The sequence below is a fragment of the Monodelphis domestica genome, chromosome 2 (assembly GCF_027887165.1).
Source record: "Monodelphis domestica isolate mMonDom1 chromosome 2, mMonDom1.pri, whole genome shotgun sequence".
Lineage (NCBI taxonomy): Eukaryota > Metazoa > Chordata > Mammalia > Didelphimorphia > Didelphidae > Monodelphis > Monodelphis domestica.
In genome coordinates this window covers 374538447-374564138 of record NC_077228.1, presented here as the reverse complement: position 1 = coordinate 374564138, position 25692 = coordinate 374538447, and the positions used below count along the sequence as shown (strand labels likewise).

General features: G+C 38.5%; 1 protein-coding gene across 2 annotated transcripts in view; it reads left to right on the top strand.

Moving 5' to 3' along the window:
• PPIL6 (peptidylprolyl isomerase like 6) overlaps nt 1-25692 on the top strand; it is a 79810-nt gene that overhangs the window by 10830 nt on the left and 43288 nt on the right. For both annotated transcript variants that reach the window (XM_007484426.3, XM_001378895.4), the window contains exons 2-3: nt 4451-4546; nt 23544-23732. In XM_007484426.3, the coding sequence (XP_007484488.1) occupies nt 4451-4546; nt 23544-23732 (285 nt within the window). The remainder of the gene's footprint in view (nt 1-4450; nt 4547-23543; nt 23733-25692) is intronic.

Sequence of the window (25692 nt, the reverse complement as noted above, 5' to 3'; positions counted from 1 at the left end):
CTTGATAATTGTGGGATGGGAAGCAGAAGGAGCTCAGAAATGCAAAATTCAATTAAATGGTACAATACCAAATCTGACAGGCAGCCTCCTACTCTTCTTTTCCAGTCAGTTTCTTTCTTTAATTAGAGGGTACACCAGGATCAAAATTCCCATATCAGACATTCTTAGATCAGGGTCAGGGTCAATACACAGCCAAGGCTTACCAGTTTGGGCACAAGTTATTCCACTTACTCTTACTCTCTTCCCCTCCCTATCTCTCTCTCCCCTCCCCCTCCCCCTCCCTCTCCCTCTCTGTCTGTCTCTAGCTCTTTCTCTGTTGCTCTCAAATCCTCTTCATTCATTACAAACTCCCACCAACTCATTTCTCCTGTATATCTTCTGTCCTTCTGTAGCTTATTTCCACTCTGATGCCAATTCACAAACTACTTAAGCATTCAACTCAAAAGCTAGTGCTCCCTGTCCAAATGTCTTCCTTCTTCACACCCATGACTTGCTCTCTCTTTTTCTTTTTTCCTTTTCTTAACTTCCATCTTAGAATCAATAAGGAGCAATAAGGGCTAGGCCATGGGGGTTAAGTGACTGGCCCAGGGTCACATAGCTAGGAAGTGTCTGAGTTCAAATTTGTACCCAGGATCTCCTGTCTCTGCCTGGCTCTCTCCACTGAGACACTCAGCTGCTCCCCACGGCACTTTCTAATATCCAGAAACAACCAACACTAACCTCATTGCTATTTCCTGATACTCTTGGCTCCTAGAGATAGCCACCAGCTCTCAAGCATGCAGTGACTCCATTGCTGTTTGGCCCCATATCACATTTGCATCATCTGATCTCTGCCAGGGAGCTATATACCTCAGACTGAAGTTCTGAAGCTTCTCAATTGTCTCTTGCTGGCCCTGGCTCATGTCTCTGTCTAGGATTCCCGCCCCCCTGCCCCCCAACATCAGAATCTAGGTCTCCATAACAAAACAAAAGGGGACAAGGGAAGTCAGGTTATCAAAATACAGGTTTTATTTAACCCCAAAAAACATACTCAAGCCTATTAAATGTCTTTAAAATCTCCCTTTCCTTTTAACGTGTGCTTCTACCTTCCTTAGAAACGTAAATTCCCTTCTGAAATGACTGCTCTCTACATCTTCCTATTTGCTAGGGAATCAAGCAGCTCATGCTTCTAGGTCTCCGTAAGTCCTTCTACAGTTCCTCTTAAAGGCCAAGTCCATGTGTTTATTTTAACTCAGATGGACAAACTAGCCCCAGAGCCATAAATAGAGCTCCAGGCCTGGAATCAGGAAGTTGTTTAGTCATTCTAAATTAGTCCAGTCTAATTAGTCCAGCTCTTTGTGACCCCATTTGGGGTTTTCTTGGCAAAGAACCTAGAGTGATTTATCATTTCCTTCTTTAGCTCATTTTACAGGTGAGGAAACTGAGGCCAACAGGGTTAAGTGACTTGCCCAGAGCCATGCAGCTAGTGTCTGAGGCTGAATGTAACTTAGGTCTTCTAACTCTAAGCTTGACACCCTATCCACCAGGCCACCTAGTTGCCCTCAGGAAGATGTAAGTTCAAATTTAGCTCATACTTCCAAGATTTTCTAGTCAAAATATGCGTTTTGCCATCATGATCTGTAAGAATTCAAGGTCACCTCAGCAATAAAATGAGTCACAAGAGTAGGACTTTAGTGAAGAACAAAAGAGCAATATAATTATATTATGAATCTGGCCTCAGGCACTTCCCAGCTGTGAGACCCTGGGCAAGTCACTTCACTCCCATTGCCTAGTCCTTACCACTCTTCTGCCTTGGAACCCACTCTAAGTGGGAAGGTAAGGGTTTAAAAATATATTTATATTATATTGTCATTATATTATATTATGTCATTATATTAATTATATCATATCATATTATATCATATGCTATTATATTTATTATATTATTATATTAATGGACTGAAAACCATTGAAATAAAGGTGGTTTGTTGAAGTCATTGGAGTGAATGAGTTTGTCAGGAGTACAAATGTAGAATGGGAAGAGAGGAAGAGCAGGAACTGATCTTTGGAGTAGAGTCACATAAAGAATTGGTGAAGATGAGGGGAAGACAGAGGAGAGTCTGGAGGAATCAGAGGGGAACCAGCAGAGCACAGTGGTTCTAAAATAAAGGGTGGCATGATACTTATTTAGGAGGAGTATATAGACATTTACTAGAATGATCATTGGCACTCTCTGATAATGCTGAGAGGTCAAAAGATGACAATAGAGTCGGTGAACAAGGGATGGATTTTGCTGTGGATTCAGTTTGGTTGAAGAAAGAGGACCTACCTATGAAGGAAATGGTAACACTGGACTTGGACACCTTTTTAAAGAGAGGCAATACTGCGTGCAGATCAGAGTCTGGGGGATCTGGGTTCCAATTCGACCTGGGTCATTAATCAGCTGTCTACTCTGAGCAAATCCTATAACTTCCCAGGCCCTAAAGTTAAGCTTGGGAGACCAACCAGCAAGAGACCAACTCATTCATTCCCATGACTTCAGGCTAGTGTATGAGTAGATGAGGGCCTATGCCAGGGTCTGGGCATTGCCAGGAGGTATATACAGAGACATTATGAAAATAGAATCTGTAGAATGAACTCAGATGAGACGAGACAACAGACTGGATTCTGAAGGAGTGAGAGGGAAAGGTCAGGATGACATCTAGTCTTTGAGCCTAGGTGACCTGGAAAATAGTGTTTTGTTGCTGTTCAGTTGTTTTTTCCATTACATCCAGTTTTTCATCACCTGATTTCGGGGGTTTTTTGGCAAAGATACTGGAACTGTTTGCTATTTCCTTCTCCAGCTCATCTATGTAGTGGTATATTTGACAGTAATAGGGAAACTTGGAGAGGAGGAGGATTTGGGGGAAAGAGAAGTTCAGTTTTGGACATTTTGGATGCATATAACTGATAAGGGCAACAGAGACACAACCTCTGCTTCTTATAAGCAATAAAAGGGAGACAATATTTTTTAAATTAGAGGACCTAAATATGTTTGTAGGCAGATGGGGAGAAGCCAGTGAAAACAGAGGAATTATAGTCCTATATATAGTAAAAGTTTGTGTTCATTCACTTTGGGGTTCCCCCTCACCCTCCCCGCCCCCTCACACACACACACACACACACACACACACACTTTTTATGATTCTTTTCTCAAAATAAGGCTTTTCTAGAATTTCTAGACATTATAGAGAACACTAACTCAAGGAAACAAGAACTTTCTTTGCTATACTATAGTGTTTATTTTTCGTGTTTTTAAGTTTTTACCAGCATATAAAAGGTGTTTCCTTGAATTTCAACAGTTTCTGCCTCCAGTTATAACAACAATTAAGATCTATAAAAAATTCACTTAACAAATATGGAGTTGTAGTCTAAGTAAATTAATTCTTTTTTTTAAACCCTGACCTTTTGTCTTAGAATCAATACTATGTATTGGTTCCAAGGCAGAAGAGCAGTTAAGGGGGTTAGGCAATGTGGTTAGTGAAGTAACTTGCCCAGAAAGTATCTGAGGTCAATTTGAACCCAAGACCTCCCATCTCTAGTCCTGACTCTCAATTCACTGATCCACCTACTCTCAGTGAATTGTCTTTTAATATCATTCCTTCCTCCTCTTAGATAATAAGCTCCTTGAAATCAGGCCCTAGAGGCTTACTTAGTATCTTACACATACAATGTGCTTTGTAAATGGTTGTTGAATTGAACTATATCTGTTTATAAGAAAACCAAGTTGTCAATAATAAGTTTATGTGTTCCTCAACTAAAAAAGCCGATGATCTATAGAACTTTTTTTCATTAATTAATTTAGAATATTTTTTCCATGGTTATATGATTCATGTTCTTTCCCTCCCCCCTCCCTGAGCTGATGGGCAATTCCACTGGGTTATACATGTATCATTGTTCAAAAACTTAAATAGAACTTTCAAAACACACCTAAGTAATGAATATATTTCAGTTTCCTTCACCTACCTCTCAGCTTCCAAATTTTGCTAGGAGGATAAAAAGGTCATGAGCATGGGGACTTTTTATTTGCTTTTTTTTTTGGTACCCCCTGACTTTGAAATATCTAGATATTTTATATTCTTAGGCAGAAATCATCAATGTAGACATATTTCTAGAATTTCAGAAAACCCCCCACAAAACATCAATTTTGACTTACCTTATTTGATAACTCACCACGTTTACCAAGAACTTATAATTTTTTTCCTTTTACATTGTCTTGTTATAGGTGCCTATAGAATAAGTTCAATGGGAATTAAAGAGAAATTTGTACTAAAAGAATACAAACAGATTATAAAACCACTAACATGAATCTGCTTTAAGCAAACAATGAATTATGTAGGACTTACCTGAAGTAATATAAAATATGGAGGAAATCATTTATATCTTAAGAGCAAAGTCACTGAAATAATATTTCTCTCATTTTAAAACCTAGGCTCTGAAGTTGGCTCATACAGACTCATTTAAAGACCCTATAATGATTCCTCTTCATGAATTCGCATGGTATGAATTTCTACGAGAGAAAAAACGGGTACTTTTAAAACTTTTTTTCTAATAATGTTGTTTTTTCTTAATTACTTCTATTTAGAGTCAATTTAGAAAGGCTGAAAAGATAACCCTTTTTATACTCACATGTTGCTGTTAATTCATATTCTTTCCAAGTTATTTCCATCAGGCTGATGTGAAGAAGTAAAATATTTGTAGCCCTTTGTTCTGGGCAGAGACAAATAAAGCTAAGACCCAATTTGTCCAATATGTCAATGAATGCTAATTGATGATGATGATAATAATAATTTATAGTAATAATCATGCTTTTTTAAAACCCTTATCTTCCATCATAGAATCAATACTGTAAGCAATAAAGGCTAGATAATGGGGTCAAGTGACTTGCCCAAGGTAGGAAGTGTCTGAGGTAAGATTTGAACCCAGGACCTCCCGTCTCCAGGCCTGGCTGGCTATTCACTTAGCTACCTAGCATCCCCCAATCATGCTACTTTGATAGGAATTATAGTTAGAAGTCAGTCACTAGTTTGTCTTCGAATTCTGCCAGAATGTATGTGGACTGAGAAGGCCTAGGTCATCTCAGAGGGATGTGCTATCAGTAAGAGGGTTCATGGGTGGGAATGGCTCTTGAAGGAAGCCAGAGGTTAGGAGGGGGAGTGTTACCTCAGGCATAGAGGACAACCATTGAAAAGGCATGGGCATAGCAAGGTAGACTGGTGACAAATCTGGCCTTAGGTGCTTCCTAGCTGGTGACCCTGGGCTAGTCACTTCACTCCATCTGCCTCGCCCCTACCTGCTCTGTTAGAGGGGTTACTGAGACAGAAATGGCTGTTTGTCAAGGGAAAAAAAAGGCAAGGTCAGTAGATGAAGTATCACGTGGGAGGGACAGGAAGGAGCCAAGTGTTGCTTGATCTTCGAATTTGTGGAGGGAAGTCAATTGTAAAATGACTGGCAAGGAAGGAAGAGGCCCACTTGTGCAAGGGAGACGGCATCGTCACGGGGCCTCGTTCTGGATCTGCCCATCATACAGGACCAGACTCCTGTCCCCCAGCACTCCCATTCCTCACTGAGTACCTGGGGGAAGCCAGATGTGGGGGAACAGCTGCAGGGTGACTAGACATGCTCTCTTCCTGCTGCCAGCTCAGGTGTTATCCTCTTCGGACCGTGTCGATCATATCCCCCTTTTAATGCCTATCTTCCTTCCCTCCTCTTTCCAACCTTGCTGCCTGCCCAGTTTCTGGGCCTCTGCAGGTAGCCTTGGGGAAATCAGTGCAGGAGTGTGGATGTCCTCTGCTCTTTCTTGAGATCCTCATCCAAAAAAGTTTTCCCCAGATGATCCGATGGATTGTTTTGAATTGAATAAGTCTGTCAGATTTCAGCTGATGAGAAGAAATCATGGCTGTTAGGCATTTTAGTTCTCCCCTAGCATGATTCCTAGTGCCCCCAGGCAATGTGTTTGCTGCTTCAAAGCAGTCCTATTGGTGTCTTTTCTTCCTGTGGATTTTTCCCTCCTCCCTCCAGTGCCTAGAGGAGACAAGGACCCATCCCAGAAGTCTCATCAGCTTCTCTTGCACACCTGGATTTCTGATAATCTGAGGCTTGTGTTGTTATTCAGTTGTGTCTGACTCTTCGTGCCCTTTTTGGGATTTTCTTGGCAAAGATATTAGAGGGCTTCTCCATTTCTTTCTCCAGTTCATTTTATAGATGAGAAAACTGAGGCAAATAGGGTTTGTTTGTTTTTTTAACTCTTCCTTGTAACAATTCTAAGAGAGAGGGGCAAGGGCTAGGCAAACAGGGTTAAATGACTTGCTCAGGGTCACATAGCTAGTAAATGTTTAAGGCTGGCTTTAAACTCAGGAAGATGAATCTTTCCAAGTTCAGGTCTGGTACTCTATCGACTGTACCACCTAGCTGCCCCATCTGAGGTTTTGCCTGCTCCTAAAACTCTTTCCTCACTGGACTTTCCAAACGTGCTATAAATGAATGGTCTTCTCCATTCCTTCCCTGCAGTAACAACCTCTTAGACAATCTCTGCAGATCTAATGTCCTATGGCACCCAAAACTGAACACAATACTCTGAAGGCAAAATACAAGGGTATTGTCACCTTCTTAGTGATGAAGGGGAAAAAAATATTAGTATTACACTATTCTGTGGACACAAGTCTGCCAGAAATAATTGTATCTAACATTTTTAATCCACACCATTTCTAGGTTAGAGAGATGTCTGAATCCATATAGTCTTCATACCACCCCATTCTGTGCTCTCAGACACATCTCTCCCCTAAGGTCTGAAATGATATTGCTAGGAATCTCCCAGAAGAAAAAAATTACATTGTTAAAATTCATTTTGGACTTAGCATTTCAGAACTGTTCCCACTCCTGTGCTGAGTTTCTTTCCTTTCCTTGTTAATATCTACTTTGATAATCAGTAATTCTATCTATAATATGTACTACAGGATGTGTCTCTTTCCTATCATTTATAATAGTGTCACATCTTTTCCCTTTCTCCTGCATATATTTATTCTTGGAAATCCAGTTTTTATGAATTTTAATTTGACTTCTGACTTTGGATCTTATTAAAATCCAGCTTTATTGGTCATATATCAGTCATACCTAAATGTGATTGGGTTCATTAGATTTTTTAAAACCCTTACCTTTCATCTGAGAAGCAATACTACATGTCAGTTCCAAGGCAGAAAAGTAGTAAGGATTAGGCAATATAGTTTAAGTAATGTGCTCAAGGTCGAAAAGCTAGGAAGTATCTGAGGCTAGATTTAAACCCTTGTCTCCAGGCCTGGCTTTATCCACTGAGCCTCATAGATGCTCCTGGGTTTATTAGATCTTAAGAACAGATTTTAGCTCAATTATATTACAATAAATCTGATAATCTAGGTGAAATAGATGAATATTTACAAAAATATAAATTGCCTGGATTAACAGAAGAAGAAATAGAATACCTAAATAATCACATCTCTGAAAAAGAAATTCAACAAGTCATCAATGAACTCCCCAAGAAAAAATCCCCAGGGCCAAAAGGATTCAGAAGTGAATTCTATTAAACATTTAAAGAATAATTAATTCCCAATACTATACAAACTATTTGGCAAAATAAGCAAAGTAGGAATCTTACCAAATTCTTTTTATGACACAAATATGGTGCTGATGCTGTAAGTATGATATTAGAAAATAAGTATTGTTTTATTAGTTAAGAGATAAGAAATAAAGTGGCTGGCTTGAGAAAAGAAGTGGATTTTAAAGCAGAGCTAAGAGAGAATGTTGATTTCAGATGCTGACAGTTATAACTGTTTTTCTGTGTCAATTACTCTCTCTGGCAATTGGCAAAGACACACACTCAGAGACTCTGTCAGGGTTGGAGGAGGTAACATCTTTGCCTCTCTCTCTCAGTGCTTTCCTTTCCCAACTTGGGAAACACTATTGAATATCTATTGTTCCTTTTATAGATTGTTTAATTCTGAGAAGACCAAAGAAAAACCTCATCTTTGGTTTGGACTCTGAATCTGTTAAGACTCAAGAGTCCTAACTTGATTCTTGTTGAGATTCAACCAGCTAGCCTTTGCTATTTTATAATTTGAAGGCTAAGTTAAGGTTTATAAGGATAATAATGGTAGTTTTATTTAGATAGTATAAATTTGGGAGGACTTCCGGTTAAGATGGCGGCTTAGAGAAAGCTGAAGTTCAGATCTCCGGAAAACCCTTCCCGACCGATCTCAAACTAGAAGCTCCTAAGGCGCCGAAATTCAAAACGATCAACAGCACAGACCCTGGGAACCCTCCTCCTGGACCTGGACCCGGTTCAAAAGGTACGGCTCCCCTTAAAAGCCAGAACCCGAGATCCCTCGGACCTCAGGGGTAGGAGCGCAGAGTCCAAGGCTCCCGGAAGCGGCAGCCGCGCCTGGCTCAGAGAGCAGGGTCTGAGGAACAACAACCCTCAGGGTCTTCTACCCAAGTCCCAGTCCGGGTGAAAGTTACTGCCTGGGGCTTCCGCTGCAGAGAGCCCGTAGGTCCGGGTGAAAGTTACTGCCTGGGGCCTCCGCTGCAGAGAGCTGGTCAAAACAACAGCAACCCTCAGGGCGGGCAAGACAGCCTCACAGGCTGGATCCTGCTATCCAAGTCTCAGTGAAAGTCTGTGCTCTCGGAGCTTGGGGAAGCGGCAGCCCATCCCCCCGCAGGCCGAGGAAACAGCCTCACGGCCAGGGATTCTGAAGGCAACTTCCGGAAATCGAGCCAGGGGGAGAGTGTGGCCTCGTGGTCCGACCCTTCCATTCCAGTTCCAGTGAGGCATATTCAGTTTAACCCAGGGAAAGTCATAGAACCATCTGCCCAGGACTAAAGCCTCTGATCACCAGACAAAGACAAGAAAAGCCAATCCTCCACGTTCAGAGATGACAAACTCCACAGAAGCACAGAAGCCCCAAAATACCAAGAAAAATAAGAAGAAAGGGGCGACTCTGGACACATTCTATGGAGCCAAAATACAAAATACAGAGCAGATAGAAGAAGATATACAAGAAAATTCTCCAAAATCTTCCAAAGGAAATAAATTTGGGTTAGTCAGATCAGGGAAGAGTAGTGTAGCCTGTGAAACACAGGAGAAGTGGTTCCTTGTGGAACCTGGGAGTTTATTTGGGTGGATTTAGAATCCGTTATAATTAGAAATCTTTCTTTATCCTTATATATTCACTAAATATTTTGTGCTTATAATAAGAGTCTCTTTAGTGTCCTTGTGCCTGGCCCTGAAGGGAATTTGAGCTGAGGATACTTTTGATTACATCTGTCAAAAGTATCTGAACAGTTTTTGAACAGTTTTGAACAGTTTTCCATCTATATTTATTTGGCTCGCCATTTTTATAGTTTAGTGAGCTAAATAGGACAAAGAACCTAACTATCTGATTTTAAGGGTCTTAATTGTCAACTTAGGCAGTTGGAATTGTTATCTCAGCAGGGGGCCTGTGAAAGCAGCTAGAGTTGACAGTTTCACTGTGAGCTGTGATAACAGTGAGCTGAACTCTAGGTGTCTACAAAATCCATCTCCCAGTCAACTTGATACAAAGAATCTGGACTCTCAGAAAACCTGGTGAATTAGCTACATAAAATCACCATGGAATTTTCTCTGTTAGATATGACTTCTCTCATTTTCACTATTGTACCAGAATATATACAAAATGTACTTGCCTATGACTTCCTAATGCCATTACTCTCATCGACACTCCTACAACTAATCTCTTATGTCCTTGTGCTACTATTATTTATCATGTGCTTTTATATGATGATCAAATCTTTGGCAGTTGTGTTTAAACATTTAAAAGCAAGCATCAAGCAAGCTACTGCAAAGAGTGATCTAATGTTAAAAGTGAACTATCTAGAGACTAAATTGGATAGAATGCAAACTCAATATGAGGAATTACTCAAGGCTAAAGGGACAATGGCAGAAACTAAAGAACATGAAAGAATTAAATTAGAGGGTGCAACCAAAACAGATAATCCAACTAAGTTAGAAATGGAAACTGAATCATTAGAGAGCAAACCAGCTCATATGTTTCCTCTAAGGAAGGTAACCATAGTGACCCCAGAGCATGTAACAGTGAATCTCATGTGCCACAAAAAGTTTACACAGGCTGACATAGACAGTTTTAAGAAAAATACTCTATGGCAGTTGTAAAGCAGTTCAAGCACTTAGTTAAGCTTTACAATCCTTCTTATTTGGACTTTGACATCCTTATGGATGAATTATTAACAAAAAGGGAGAAACAGCAGATTATACAGGACATTAATAATAACCCCTAAATTGCCGATTGGCCATCTCGGGAACCTGATTGGGAATATAACTCTTTTGTGGGGTACAGAAACTTAACTACAGCCAGGGAGGCAATAATTGAAACTATGAGGCAAAATTCCAGACATCTAGGAACCTGGTCTAAATTTGAGTGCCTAAAGCAGGAAGTGGGAGAGATTCCTTCCACTTTCCTCAATAAAATTATTGACTGTGCAGAAAAATGGTTTGGGTTGGATACTTTAACAGATGAAAATGTTAACTCATATTCTCAGACAGTTGGTGAAAAATACATGCCCTGTAGACTGGAATTATTTTCGGAGTACCTGTCCAAATTGGCTTGACATGGGTCTTGATGAAATTCAGAGAATTGCTAACTATGTTTTCCAAGATGAGAAATATAGGCAATCAGAAGAGAAAAATGATATACTTGATAACTTAACGAAAGAAATCAGAGAGCTTAAACAAAAACTGAAATCCAGTGAAGTGCAGGAAAAAAACAATAGTTGCACTAAGAATTTATAGACAACCTAGAAATAATTACAACCCCAGACAATACAAACCCTAAAATGTTTTCTTTGTAACAGACCTGGTCATCTCAAGAGACTGCAGATTTAGGGGACAATTCTTTGAACAAAGCTTCAGGGGAAACTGAGGCAATAGATTTAATCACTTTAATGAATTCAGACAAAATGGATATAGAAATTATGGGTTTAATAATGAATTTAATAATTAATTCCAGTGTGGGAGACCAAACTACCCAAATTATTTTGATTCTGGATGCTACCATAATTCACAAGCCACAGACCTGCATATCATGCAAGAATATATCAAAGAAGGTGCTCGTCCAAAATATTCCCAAGTAGCTGGTGGGAATCCCCAAAAACATGATATGTACAAAGGTGCGACTTCATTATGGTGTGCCAAAGCCTGTGCAGTTAAAAAGATAGTATATGGAGAAAATGGACTAGGAAATATGGGCAATGGAATGAAAACTAATGAAAATGACAAAGAGATTTTTAAAACAGGAAATTACTGCAGGAGAAATCAATGAAGAATTAGGGAATGAGGAACAGGAACAAATGTTGAGTTTTCCTGATCCTAGTGTATTAGCTCCTGTGATACCTGTCCATTCTCCAGAAAATAGCATAGAACCCCATGTAACCCTAAAATAGAAACATAAGTTTATGATTGTTTCTTAGACACTGGTGCTGCCAAATCCCCTGAAGAGTGCAAAGTTGTGGGTTAAATGGAAGTTGTGGGTGTGACATGTGTCTTAGATTATGCACTCTATACGATAAAAGCTGGGGATTCAGTTTATATAAAAACTTTTAAGTATTAAGTTTATTAGAGAAAGAAACTTGGCTGCATTGCTCGCACATAAAAAAAGCAACAGCAGAAGAACAGATTACATCAGATTACACAGCTACAGTCAAAAAGATAATAATAAGAAGGAGGAGGAGGAGAAGGAAGAAGTAGAGAGAATGAAATGGAGACAGAGATGAAGACAAAGGAGAAGACAACACAGAAGAAACATAGATAACAGCAAAAAGGACGATTGAACTGTAACAAAGACATTGCAGGAAAAAATCAACACAGAAGAGTAACACAGACTGATTATGGACATGAACTGTAAGATTTTTTGCACCATTATAACATTACACACTTTCACTATAGTTGCAAACAAACACTACATAGTAACAACACAAAGACAAGACAGTAGCAGAGGAAGTGACTTTAAAGATTTGCTAAGTATTCACTACAAAATAACGTACACATATAGGACACATTTCTCACAAACTCTGCAACATCATCACCACGTGATGAGTATCCATAGAAATAAATACAGATAAATCACCTTAGGAAAATAATAATAATTATGCACATTAAAATAATAAAAACAATTAAATTAAATTAAAATATACACAATAAAATAAAAAAGATCTTATCTCACAGGAAGACTTTATGTGTTCCTTGGAGATAAAATCAAGAAAACATACATAACTTTCTAAACAAAATCTTTAAGTTTTTCTTAGACTATCTTAAGGGGGGAAGTTTATTTTCCTCCTTCAACATGAAAATAGTTTATACATAACATATACATAGATATAGAAATTTTACAGGTCTGTATATTTGTATAGATGTATATATAGTTAAATTATTACAAAGTATTGATGTTATTATTATAATAAGTTGATTATGGGTTTAATGTAGTTAGTTTTGGTTTTCTGTATTAATGATAGGATAAGTAAGATCTTAATGTAGTGAAAAGTTTCATTTGAATTGTTCAAATAGTTTTTATAAAATCAAGTTTGCATGAGTTTTGCATAGTTATTTTAGATAGACTTTAGTTTTTTTGTAAAACATAAGTTAGTAACTGTATTTTGTTGTTTCAAAAGTTTGCATTTTGAATTTCTGTAATTGTATGTTTTACACTTGCATTTGTGCAAATATATTTTCATTGATTATTTGTTTTCATTGAAGTTTTCTTTTCTTTCATTTATATCCCTAGTACAGGTTAGCATAAATAAAGTGTAGCAATAAGAATAGGATAATATAAGCTTATGATTAAGACTATTTTTAGGAAATATAATAATAATAGGGTTGGGTATAGCTTTAAAATTACATAGAATAGTGAGCATACAGGAGAGATTTTTCATCTCTCCATATGCTTGAAGGGGAGAAATTATAAAGATGATATTAGAAAATAAGTATTGTTTTATTAGTTTAGAGATAAGAAATAAAGTGGCTGGCTTGAGAAAAGAAGTGGAGTTTGAAGCAGAGCTAAGAGAGAATGTTGATTTCAGATGTTGACAGTTATAACCATTTTTCTGTGTCAGTTACTCTCTCTGGCAGTTGGCAAAGACACACTCTCAGAGATTCTCTCTCAGGGCTGGAGGAGGTAACACCTTTGCCTCTCTCTCTGTCTGAGGAAAATATCTGAAGGAGCTTAGCCTTTCCTTTCCTAACTTGGGAAACACTATGGATTATCTATTGTGGTTTTTATAGATTGTTTAACTCTGAGAAGACCAAAGAAAAACCTCGTCTTTGGTTTGGACTCTGAATCTGTTAAGACTCAGAGTCCCAACTTGATTCTTGTTGAGACTCAACCAGCTAGCCTTTGCTGTTTTATAATTTGAAGGCTAAGTTAAGGTTTATAAGGATAATAGTGGTAGTTTTATTTAGATAGTATAAATTTGGGTTAGTCAGATCAGGGAAGAGTAGTGTAGCCTGTGAAAAACAAGAGAAGTGGTTCCTTGTGAAACCAGGGAGTTTATTTGGGTGGATTTAGAATCCCTTATAATTAGGAATCCTTCTTTATCCTTATATATTTCAATAAATATTTTAGGTTTATAATAAGAGTCTCTGTAGCATCCTTGTGCCTGGCCCTGAAGGGAAGTTCACATTTGAGTTTCACGTCATCACTGAGGATACTTTTGATCAAAAGTGTCTGAACAGTTTTTTTTAAATATTTTTTTCATTTGAATAAGTTTATTTAGTCAATTTAGAACATTATTCCTTGGTTACAGTAATCACATTATTTCCCTCCCTCCTCTCCTCCCACTCTTCCCAAAGCCAATGTGCACTTTCGTTGGGCATTACTTGTGTCCTTGATCAGAACCTATTTCCATGTTGTTGTTTACACTAGGATGTTCATTTAGAGTCTACATCCCCAACCACATCTCTTTGAACCATGTATTCAAGCAGTTGTTTTTCTTCTATGTTTTTGCTCCCACAGTGTTTCCTCTGGATGTGGATAGTGTTTTTTCTTATAGATTCCTCCTCGTTGTTCAGGATCACTGCATTGTCACTAATAGACTTCTGTCCATTACATTCAATTGTACCACAGTGTATCAGTCTCTGTATACATATGAACAGTTTTTGAACAGTTTTGAACAGTTTTCCGTCTATATTTATTTAGCTCGCATTTTTTTTTTACAATACCTAAGCCAGGAAGACCAAAAAACAGAGAAAGAGCATTACAGACCAATTTCCCTAAAGAAAAATATTGATGCAAAAATGTTAAATAAAAGACTAGAAAGAGACTACATCAATGTGTCACAAGGATTAATCATTATGACCAGGTGGGATTTATACCAGGAATTCAGTGCCCATTTAATATCGGGTGTAAAGGTGAAAATTAATGGTTGGACATAATTTTATGAAATTATGTGGTTGCCAATATGTATTATACCTGGAGTCAGAAACTTATTTACAAATGTTTACAAAATGGAGAGGAAACAATAAGGTAGAGAAATGTGAAAAAGTTAGGGAGGTTATCTAACCTATCAGCCTAAATGTTTACTCCAGATCTGCTTAATCCAGGCAGAAATTAATTAGTTGTCAACCAGGAAGGCTAGTGATAAGTAACCATGTGACCTCCTCCAAGATGGAAGCTAGTCTTTTAGGAAACTAGGAAAGGAGTCAGCCTTTCACTCACCCAATGAAGTAGTCCAGGAGTCAGAGTCTAAATTGAGACCAATCTCCAAGTCCACAATATAAGCTGCAGTCTCCAGTGAAGCTCCCTCAAAGACTCTCCCCAGTCAGAAAACTTATCTCCAGAAGACAATCTCTTCAGACTATCTTCTCAGAGACAATCTGCTCTGAGGGAGTTCAGGGCTTGCTTTTATGGTGACTTCTTGTCTCTGCCCCTCTTCACAGAGGCCAATCACAGTTTCCAAATTGTCTATCACACTCAGGGGGCAGTGTATGTGGGATCAGCTTATCATCTTCTGAAGGTTAAGTCCTCACCTTCTGGAGAGGTGAATACTCATCCATTGAGTTTCTGAGGGTGTGAATTCACTAAGTGGTTTTCAAGCTCCTCCACCTAGTTCAGGCTTGTGTGGATTCAGTCAAAAGGCAGACAAAAGAGAGCTAATCCTGTCTTCACAATCTAGTGATGTACTTAAGTTAGTGTTAACTCAGAATAGACAATAGAGTAAAGAATTCTCTTTCACAAAACCCCCTGTGATCCTGTGGGAGACTAGTCTCCCCAATGGATCATTTTAAACTATAATAGTTAGAGATAAGAGGGAAATAAAAGAAATAAAGTTAGAGAAATAGTGAGAGAAAGAAAACCAATGTTTGCTAGTGTAATATAGGCCAATAAGGGAGGTTATATCTCCCCCCACTGGTGAATAGGGGAGAGGGAGAGAAGGGGTTGAGAGAATGAGAGGGGAGAAGGGGTTGATCTTCCTCTATCTTCCCCTTGATGAAGACAACCTGAGTTTGTTTCCCTGAGGGACAGAGAATGTCTCCTCAGAGATTTGGTTTGGGAGGTAGAGGTTAAGGACTGAAAGAGAGGACTTTGGAGAAATGACCCACTGCCTCCCTTCTTGATCTCAGCTGTTGTTGAAAGGCAGGATAGATTTTCCTGCCTCTGAATCCTCTCAATATCCCAACTATCACTTTCCCTTTGAGATATGGGTTCACTCCCCAACCCTAGTCTTGAGCTAATCCTCCTCCTTGGGGAGAAGTGTGATTCTCCCTAAACCTTCAGTTTTCTTTGATGTCAGAAAGCAGGCAGACCTGGTCTATATAATAACATTTTAATAGAAAATCACCCAGGGAAGGGAAAATAGAAAGGTTGAGTAAGGAAAGTGGATAGCAGGCGTCCCTAAAGACTGACAACTGGCCACCCCAAATTTCAGGGAGTCCAGGCTCTAAGCCATGACCTCTCTTCTGGTCAGCTGTTGGTTTGCCCCTATTCTGGAGTTAATTTGGTTATTGCTGGAGTTCAGGACAGATTGGGGGGATAGAGATGGAGAAAATCCTTGGAGAGGATTTCCTCAGTAGATGACTTCTTCTAAAGCCCAATCTACTCTGTTGAGGTGAGCAAAAGATTTCTAGGGATCCCTAGGAAGCCGTTGGTGTCCAAAGGGAAACCTTCAGCCTTTTAGATCCTCTTGTCAGGCTCTCAGATGAAGGAGTCAGAGTTGAAGAGGCAGTTTCTCAGTTCTCTCAGCTCTTGTTCCCTTTGGAATTCTGGGTCCCTTCCTTTCTGCCCTTCCCCCATATGGGCTGCTTCTTGCTTTACTGGATCAGGTTTCCTTCCTTTGCATCTTCCTCTCTTTTTCGAATTTTCTCTTACACTAGGCAAATTGACAATAAGCCTATTAGGGGGCAATCCCCAGTGGCATACAAATTTACATTCAAAATACTTTTGTTCAACACTCCCCCTCCCCAGTTCAATCAGTTATACTCCAAAATTCATACTGGATCTCCTGATGCTGTGGAGGTTTCTTCAGGCATCTTTATGGCATCTTCTTCAAACAGTTTTCAAGTTTCAAGGAGTTAGCAAGCTTCTTTTTCCTGAAAATTTTGGATTTTTTGACAATTATACACAGGAAAATAATTTGCATAATTGATCATATTAATTACCAAACTAATAGAAATCATATGATTATCTCAATAGACAGAGAAAAGCCTTTTAAAAAATGCAACATCCATTCCTATTGAAAACACCAGAGAAGGAAATTGTAAGTAAATTAGGTGAACAAAGAATAGTATACCAGTGAGATCTATGGGGAAAGAAAGAATTTAAGACCAAGAAAGAAATAGAGAATATTACAAAATGTAAAATGAATAATTTTGATTACATCAAATTAAAGTTTTTGCACAAACAAAACCAATGCAACAAAAATTAGAAGGGAAGCAACAAATTGGGGGGAAATCTTTATAACAAAATCCTCTTACAAAGGTCTAATTACTCAAATTTATAAGGAGCTATATCAGTTGTACAAAAAACCACGCCATTCCTCAATTGATAAATGGACAAGGGACATGAATACACAATTTTCAGATTAAGAAATCAAAACTGTCAAGAAGCACATGAAAAAGTGTTCTAAATCTCTTATAGCTAGAGAAATGCAAATCAAAACAACTGTGAGGTACCACCTCACACCTAGCAGGTTGGCTAATATGACAGCAAAGGAAAGTAATAAATGTTCGAGGGGATGTGGCAAAATTGGGTCACTAATACACTGCTGGTGGAGTTGTGAATTGATCTAATTATTCTGGAAGGCAATTTGGAATTATGCCCAAAGGGCACTAAAGGTCTGCCCTTTGATTCAACCATAGCACTGCTGGGTTTGTACCAATAATAATAATAATAATAATAATAATAATAGGGAAAAACATGTTGTGCACAAAAATATTTATATCTTCACTCTTTGTGGTGGCAAAAAATTGGAAAATGAGGGGATGCCTTTTGATTGGGGAATAGCTGAACAAATTGTGGTATCTGTTGGTGATGGAATACTATTGTACTGAAGGGAATAATGAACTGGAGGAATTCCATGTAAACTGGAACAACCTCCAGGAATTAATACAGAGTGAAAGGAGCAGAACCAAGAGAATGTGGTTCACAGAGACTGATACACTGTGGCACAATTGAACTTAATGGACTTCTCTATTAGCAGCAATCCAGGACAATTCTGAGGGACTTATGAGAAAGAATGCTATCCACATCCAGAGAAAGAACTGTGGGAGTAGAAATACAGAAGAAAAACATTTGCTTGATCACATGGTTCAATGAAGATATAATAATTAAAATGGGTTTGACAAATATAAGAATTTTAAAAATTATTGTGGTCACTGTTTATAAAAATTAACTTTTAAATCATGACACCATTTAAAGCTTTATTCCAGCAATGTAGAGATAATAAAGGGGGAAATGTAGGAAGGAGGTAGAAAATACTGTCTAGCTAAATACCCTAAGTCTGGATCCAAATGCCTCAAAACGTAAGAGAGTGTACCACCGAAGACAGGAGAAGAGATGAAGAGCCAGTGTCTCCAGCCAGGCTCTTTTCAACCCAAGCAAGTCACCAAAGTTGAACTCTTTGAGCCACCAACACCAAATCCAAGGCAGAATTGAATGCCTAATCAATCTGAGCCATACCAGACTGATCTGCAAAATACTGAGCCGCCAAAAGATTCGGAGGGTCCCAGAGGCTACAGCTTATGTGCAGTTTTCTTCACCTATCAGCTCTCCCCATTACATCTCAGGAATCAATAAAAGCTTCTTAATTTTCCTGGCTTAGGACAGAAGCTGGAAATGTTAGCAAGTCAGAGGAGAAAAGGGGGAGAACAATAAAGGTTATAGAACTCAAAAATTCAACAATCTAGTGGTGCAAATAAACTTAAAATTACTATACTGCATCTCTTACTTGAGGCTACAATCCTCCATGTCCCCAGAAGCAAGCCACAGAGTTAGAGACAAGGCTTGTCTCATTAAATGACAGAATTTACCTTCAAGGATATTTGCCCAGTCCTGAATACTCAGGTCTCCCAGTGGATTAAGACAAATCCCACTCTTCTAATAGCTTTTCATTGTGGCAGAGACAGTTCTGAGTTATCTTACTGGTGGGGATCCTGCCCCCCTCCAAAGGGATAATAGGGCTTGAATCTTCAGCATCTCTCCATTAGTGAGTAAAAAGAGTGTTGGACCTGGAATTCAGAGCCTTCCTACTTCAAACAAGTATGGCCCTGGCCTAGTTACTTTATCTTTATTGGTAAAACGAGAGGGCTGGACAAGACTTTGAAGGTTTCTTTTAGCTGTCAATCAATGTTTCCGAAGCATAGGTCTGACCATTTCATCCCCACTTCAGAAAACTCCACTGGTTCCCTTTTACCTTTGGGATCAAATAGAAAATCCTCTTTTTGGCTTTTAAAACTCTTCATAGCTTGGGTCCTTCCTACCTTTCCAGTCTTCTTATGTCTTACTCCTAAGAGGCTATGGAAGGATGAGAAAATTTTGTTCCAATGGCCATGAAAGTGCCTGAAGCAGGAGATTTGGAGAGCTTAGATCTTGGTCAGACATCAAAGTTACCAAAGTCATCCATCTACTGCATTGCCAGCCATCCCAGACTTCTGGCTTGCCACTAGATTTCAATGACTGGAAGAGAATGAGATGGATGACTCGTGCAACCCTGGCGCACTTAAATCCAGGTTATGCAGAAATCAGAACTCATCACAGTAATGGCATTTTGGTCCTTTTCGAGAATGAAGGACAACCACCACCACCATCTTACTCCCCTCAATTTCATGCCAGGTGATCCAGTTACTACTGGGCTCTTTGCTGTTCCCCAAATAAGAGTCTCAGCTAAGAATGTTTTTACTGGCTGTTCCCAATACCTGAACCTCATCCCTCATTTCCACCATCTGGTTTCTTTTAAGTCTCAGTTAAAGTCCTATCTTCTTCTTCTTCTTCTTCTTCTTTTTTTTAGTTTTTATACACTACTTTATTTGGTCATTTTCATACATTATTCATTGGAAACAGAGATCATTTTCTTTTCCTTCCCCCCCCCCTCGCCACCCCTCCCATAGCTGACACACGATTCCACTGGGTATCACATGTGTCCTTGCTCCGAACCCATTTCCATGTTGTTGGTATTTGCATTAGGGTGCTCATTTAGAGTCTCTCCTCAATCATATCCCCTCAACCCCTGTAGTCAAGCAGTTGCCTTTCCTCAGTGTTTTTACTCCCACAGTTTGTCCTCTGCTTGAGGATAGTGTTTTTTCTCATAGATCCCTGCAGATTGTTCAGGGACATTGCATTGCCATTAATGGAGAAGTCCATTACGTTTGATTGTACCACAGTGTGTCAGTCTCTGTGTATGATGTTCTCCTGGTTCTGCTCCTCTCACTCTGCATCGCTTCCTGGAGGTTGTTCCCATCCCCATGGAATTCCTCCACTTTATTATTCCTTTGAGCACAATAGTACTCCATCACCAACATATACCACAATTTGTTCAGCCATTACCCAATTGAAGGGCATTAAAGTCCTATCTTCTACAAGACACCTTTCCTATCTTTCTTAATCTTAGTGCCTCCCCCCTTAAGACTATGCCCAATTTATCCTGTATATATCTTTTCTTTAAAAAAAAATCTTACTATCTGTCTTAGAATTGATGCTAAGTATCAGTTCCAAGGCAGAAGAATGGTAAGGGCTAGGCAGTTGGGATTAAGTGACTGGTCTAGGGACACACAGCTAGGAAGTGAGATCATATTTGAACCTGGATCCTTCCAACTCCAGGCCTTGTGCTCTGTCCACTATGCTACTTAATTCTCCCTAGTGTTAGACTTTTAAACAAAATGTTAATATGGCCCCTGTCCCAAAGCCCATTGCTATGGGACTGTCTCCTTATTGTTGATGATGAAGACTTTGCCCTATGTGAGAGATCTTTCATTTAAATGTCTCGCCTAAAATCCCTTCCTTAGGGGACAACTAGGTGGCACAGTAGATAGTACACCATACCTGGAGTTGGGAAGACCTGGGATCAAATGTGACCTCAAATACTTCCTAGTTGTGTGACCCTGGGCAAGCCACTTAGTCCAAATTGCCTAGCCCTTCCCCTCTTCTGTCTTAGAACTAATGCTGAGAGAAGGTAAGAGTTTAAAAACGAAGTAAAATAAAATCCCCCCTTCTACAAGAAGCCTTTCTTGATCCCCCTAAATACTACTGCCCACCCTCCGATATTATCTCCAGTTTATTCAGTCTACATCTTATTTGAATGTAGCTGATTCCATGATGGCTTCCTCATGGATCTATAACCTCCTTGTAGGTAAGAATTGTTCTTGTCTTGTTTCTCCAGGGCTTAGAGCAGTGCCTGGCATCTAGCAGGCACTTAATCAATGCTTGTCGACTTTTTTGCAAGGGATTGCCTTTGGCACTTCTAAGAGTATCATTCACTGACATTTTGGATTTATATAATATCGTCCTCACGAAATGTTTTAGTCTCTAGTGTACACTCTTTTCCTTAATAAGATAACAATAGAACCTGCAATGAGTTTCCCTCTAAAATGATGCCTCCTTTCCCTGGACCGATCTGTTTCTTGGACTAGCCTTTAACCTCTTCCAAAATGAGAAATAGTTAAAATTTCCAACTTCAGAAATTGTTAGTGACTTCATTTTGTTCTCAAACTAATAAAGGAATGACATGTCAACAGTTAATAAAACAAGAATGTTATATGTGGACTAGATAGTCCACCAAATTTCATTCTTATGTAGAAAACAGAAGTTCATTGAAACTACTAGCGAGGCTTTTAAATCCCTCAATCCGGTTAGGCAAAACTCTTGACCGTGTGTTTTTAAAACTACTACAAGGGCTGTGGAAGCTTATTAAAAACTGTCCTTTGCATTTCACCTAAATATGTGAATATTTTTCTGGCTTAACAATCCTTTCTGGATGTGGCTACCTTGTTAAATCTTTCTTAAAACCAAACTGAAAAAAAAAAAAAACAAATGCCTCTCACTTGGCTAAGACCCTAGGCTTCTGGCATTCCCCAAAGGGACTAGACTGTGACCCACCATTCTCCACTAGGAAGTCTCTATGAAGGGGCCCTGCAATCCTTGAGAAGAGTGGGCAAGGAAAGAAATTGAAGTTACTATTTAAGAACAGCATTTAAACAAATGACCTTTTACTTCATTCAAGATCTCTATAACTTAACCTCAGCTTTTCAAGTAAAGAGAGATGTGCAAAGGTATGGATGGGCTTTGCTAGTTTACACATTTCTCTAAACTAGAAATGGTTCTGATTTAGAATAATACAAAATAAAGTTGTTTTGGATAAGTTTGCCTAAAATAGCCCTTTTTGAATTTTTTTTCCCAAAAGAGCAAAATTTAGACTGGGGGAAATGACTTCAGCAATCTAGTATTTGATAAACTCGAAGACCCCAACTTTTGGGATAAGAATCCCACTATTTGACAAAAATTGCTGGGAAAATTGGAAAACAGTATGGTAAAAATTAGGTTCAGATCAATATCTCACACCCTATACCAAGATAAGTTCAAATGGATATATGAATTTAACATAGTGATATTATAAGTAAATTAGGGGAACATGGAATAGTATACCTGTCAGATCTATGGAGAAGGGAAGAATTTAAGACCCAGCAAGAGATAGAGAACATTACAAGATGTAAAATGAATAACTTTGAGTATATTAAATTAAAAAGGGGTTGTACAAACAAAACCAATACAATCAAAATTAGTAAGGAAGCAACAAACTGGGAGGGGGGCAGAAATTTTATAACAAATTTGTCTGACAAAGGTCTAATTTCTCAAATATATAAAGAACTAAGTGAAATTTATGAGAAATCAAATCATTCCCTAATTGACAAATGGTCAAGGGATATGAATAGACAGTTTTCAGATGAAGAAATAAAAACTATCAACAATCATATGAAAAAGTGTTCTAAATCCCTCCTGACTGGAGAAATACAAATCAAAACAACTCTGAGGTACCACCTCACACCTAGCAGAGTGGCCAATATAACAGTAAAGGAAAATAATAAATATTGGAGGGAATGAGGCAAAATTGGGACATTAATGCATTGCTGGTGGAGTTGTGAATTGATCCAAAAGCTATTTGGAATTATGCCCAAAGGGTTTTAAAAGAATGCATGCTGTTTGATCTAGCAATACCACTACTAGGTTTGTATTCCAAAGAGATAAAAAAAAATGAGAAAATATCTGTTTGTACAAAAATATTTATAGCTGTGCTTTTTTTTTTTTTGGCAGCAAAAAATTGGAAAATGAGGGGATGTCCCTTGATTGGGGAATGCCTGAACAATTTGTGGTATATGATCGTAATGGAATACTATTGTGGTATATGATAATAATGGAATACCATTGTGCTCTAAGAAATGATGAATTGATTTCTATAAGAATTGGAAAGACCTCCATGAACTGATATGGAGTGAGAAATAAGCAGACCCAGAAGAACATTATACACAATAACTGAAACATTGTGGGATGATTAAATGTAACTGACTGCAACTAATAACAATGCAATGATACAGGACAATGCTGCGGGACTTATGAGAAAGAATGCTATCCACTTCTAGAGAAAGAACGGTGGGAGTAGAAATCCAGAAAAAAAACATATGCTTTATCACTTGTTTATATGAGTATGTGATTTGGGGGTTTGGTTTTAAAAGATTATAAAAATGAACAATATGGAAATAACCCACTGGAATTGCTTGTCAACTCCTGGCAGGGGGAGAAAAGAGGGGAAGGAGATAGCATGAATCATGTAACCATGGAAAAACTTTTAAAATAAGAAAAATAAATTTAAAAAACCCCAAAGAGCAAAATTTTGAAACATGGAAAAACAAAAGATTTTGTGGATAGGGATTAAGTTAAATCATCCTTCATCTTATCATAAATTCCTATTTAAGGATCTAATAACAATTTTTTCCACTGATGATTTTTTTTTCTTTTCCTTTACAGGAACTCAAGGGTGAAACATGGCAATATCCTTCCACTGTGATGTGTTTTATTAATGATCAACTTTTGGGCAATGAAGGCTGCTTGCAGAAATGGGCCTATAAGAAATGGGGTTATAAGGACTTCAAGCCCCTCGCACTTTATCAAGCACTTACTTCAGATTATGTGTCCAATTACGTGAAAAATTCTAAGGCAAGTTGTGTATGGTTTTTTCAAAGGGTATAATGGAGTCCTACACCACTAATTTTCATTCCTCATTAATGCAGAAACATTTATTGAATGCCTGCTATATAGGTGCAGTAATTATACTAGGTGTGTTAGGGAATAGAAAATGGCAATTTGATGACAACTTCTGTCCTTGAAAAGCTTAAAATGGCATTATAATAAGGTCATAGATTTAAAAGGAACTTTCAAGACCATCTATTTCAACTTCCCTTCTTGCATTTTGAAGATGAGGAAACTGAGGCAGAAAGAGGTTACTGATTTTTCCATCAGGCACAGAATCAGGAAGATCTAAATTCAAATTGAGCTCAGATACTTACTGGTTATATGGCCCTGAATAAGTCACTTGAATTCTGTTTGCTCCAGGTTTCTCATCTGGAAAAATGGGAGTAATAATAGAACCTACCTCCCAGGTAGGATGACATGAGACAATAGTCATAGAAGTGCTTAGCACAATATCTGGTGAGATGGTACAATGGATAGAGTTCTAAAGTCAGAAAGACTCATCTTCTTGAGTTCAAAGTTTGACTTCCTACACTTACTGGCTGAGTTATTCTGGGCAAGTCACTTAACCCATTTGAGTCTGTTTCCTCATCTGTAAAATGTACTAGAGAAGGAAATGGCAAACCACTCCAGAATCTTTGCCAAGAAAACCCCAACTGGGGTCAGGCAGAGTCAGACGTGACTGAAAACAACTAGACAAGAACATCTTACAAGGAGAATAGCAAAATATAAATGTTAGCTATTCTTCCTCTTCTTTTCCAAGGTCACATTGGCTGTACGTGATAGAGCTGGCACCACACTGCCTTGTCTCTAAAGTATAGCAGCCTTTCAGAATTGGAATGTCCAGCTCCTGGCTCTTGTTCTGCCTTCTTAGAGTGAGAGCCAACAATATTGCTGATTTATTGGTTTTACTAAATTCACTTAAAGTGCAGATATCCCAGAGGACCAGATTAGGCCAACTGGACATTCTGGAATGAGATACTCTAAGTAAATTTGTTGTTCAATTATTTTCAATCGTGTCTGATTCTTGTAACTCCATTTGGGATTTTCTTGGCAAAGATACTGAATTGGTTTGTCATTTCCTTCTCCAGCTTATTTTATAGATAAGGAAACTGAGTCAAAAGAGTCAAGTGATTTTCCCATGGTCACTCAGCCAATAATTGTGGGAAGTCAGATTTGAATTCAAGAAGATATTTTTTTTTACTTCAGGCCCAGAACTCTATCCATTGTGCCATCTAGCTGCTGCTTCTCCTTTTGCTTTTCATTTACTAATTTAAATATGTACATATAAATTTATATAAAAGCTTAGATGCGTCTCTGATAGATATTTTTTTTTTTTGAGCCTGTCTCATCAAGGCTAAATTATATGCCAGGTCCTCACAGTTAATGGGCAAAGATACTTTGACTTGCTCAATTTCTAGCCTTCATATTGTCTTTTCTACTGTTACTTCCATTTAATATAATCTCGAATTTCTCTTTTCTTTTTAAACCCTTATCTTCTGTCTTAGAATTCATACTGTGATTGGTTCCAGGCCAGAAGAGTAGTAAGGACTAAGCAATGGGGCAGGGGATTAAGTTTCTTGCCCAGGGACATACAGCTAGGAAGTGTCTGAGGTCAGTTTTGAACCAAGTACCTCCTATCTCCAGGTTCTCAATCCACTAGGTCACCTAGCTGCCTCCTAGAATTTTTCTTAACAAAGCTACCAGTTTGATGGCATACTCTTGGAATGCCTGAGGTTGGTGGTTACTTCACTTTCAGCCTGAACAAAATCAGAAGATCTAATCTTAAATAAGCAAACATTGTTAACAAATACCACTACCTAACATGGTGTCCCACTGAGATAAGATGGAACTCAGTCAAGGAATAAGTGAAGTTTAAATAATATCCTACTGTCTTAATGGATTTGCCCAGGGAAATGCTAGCCAC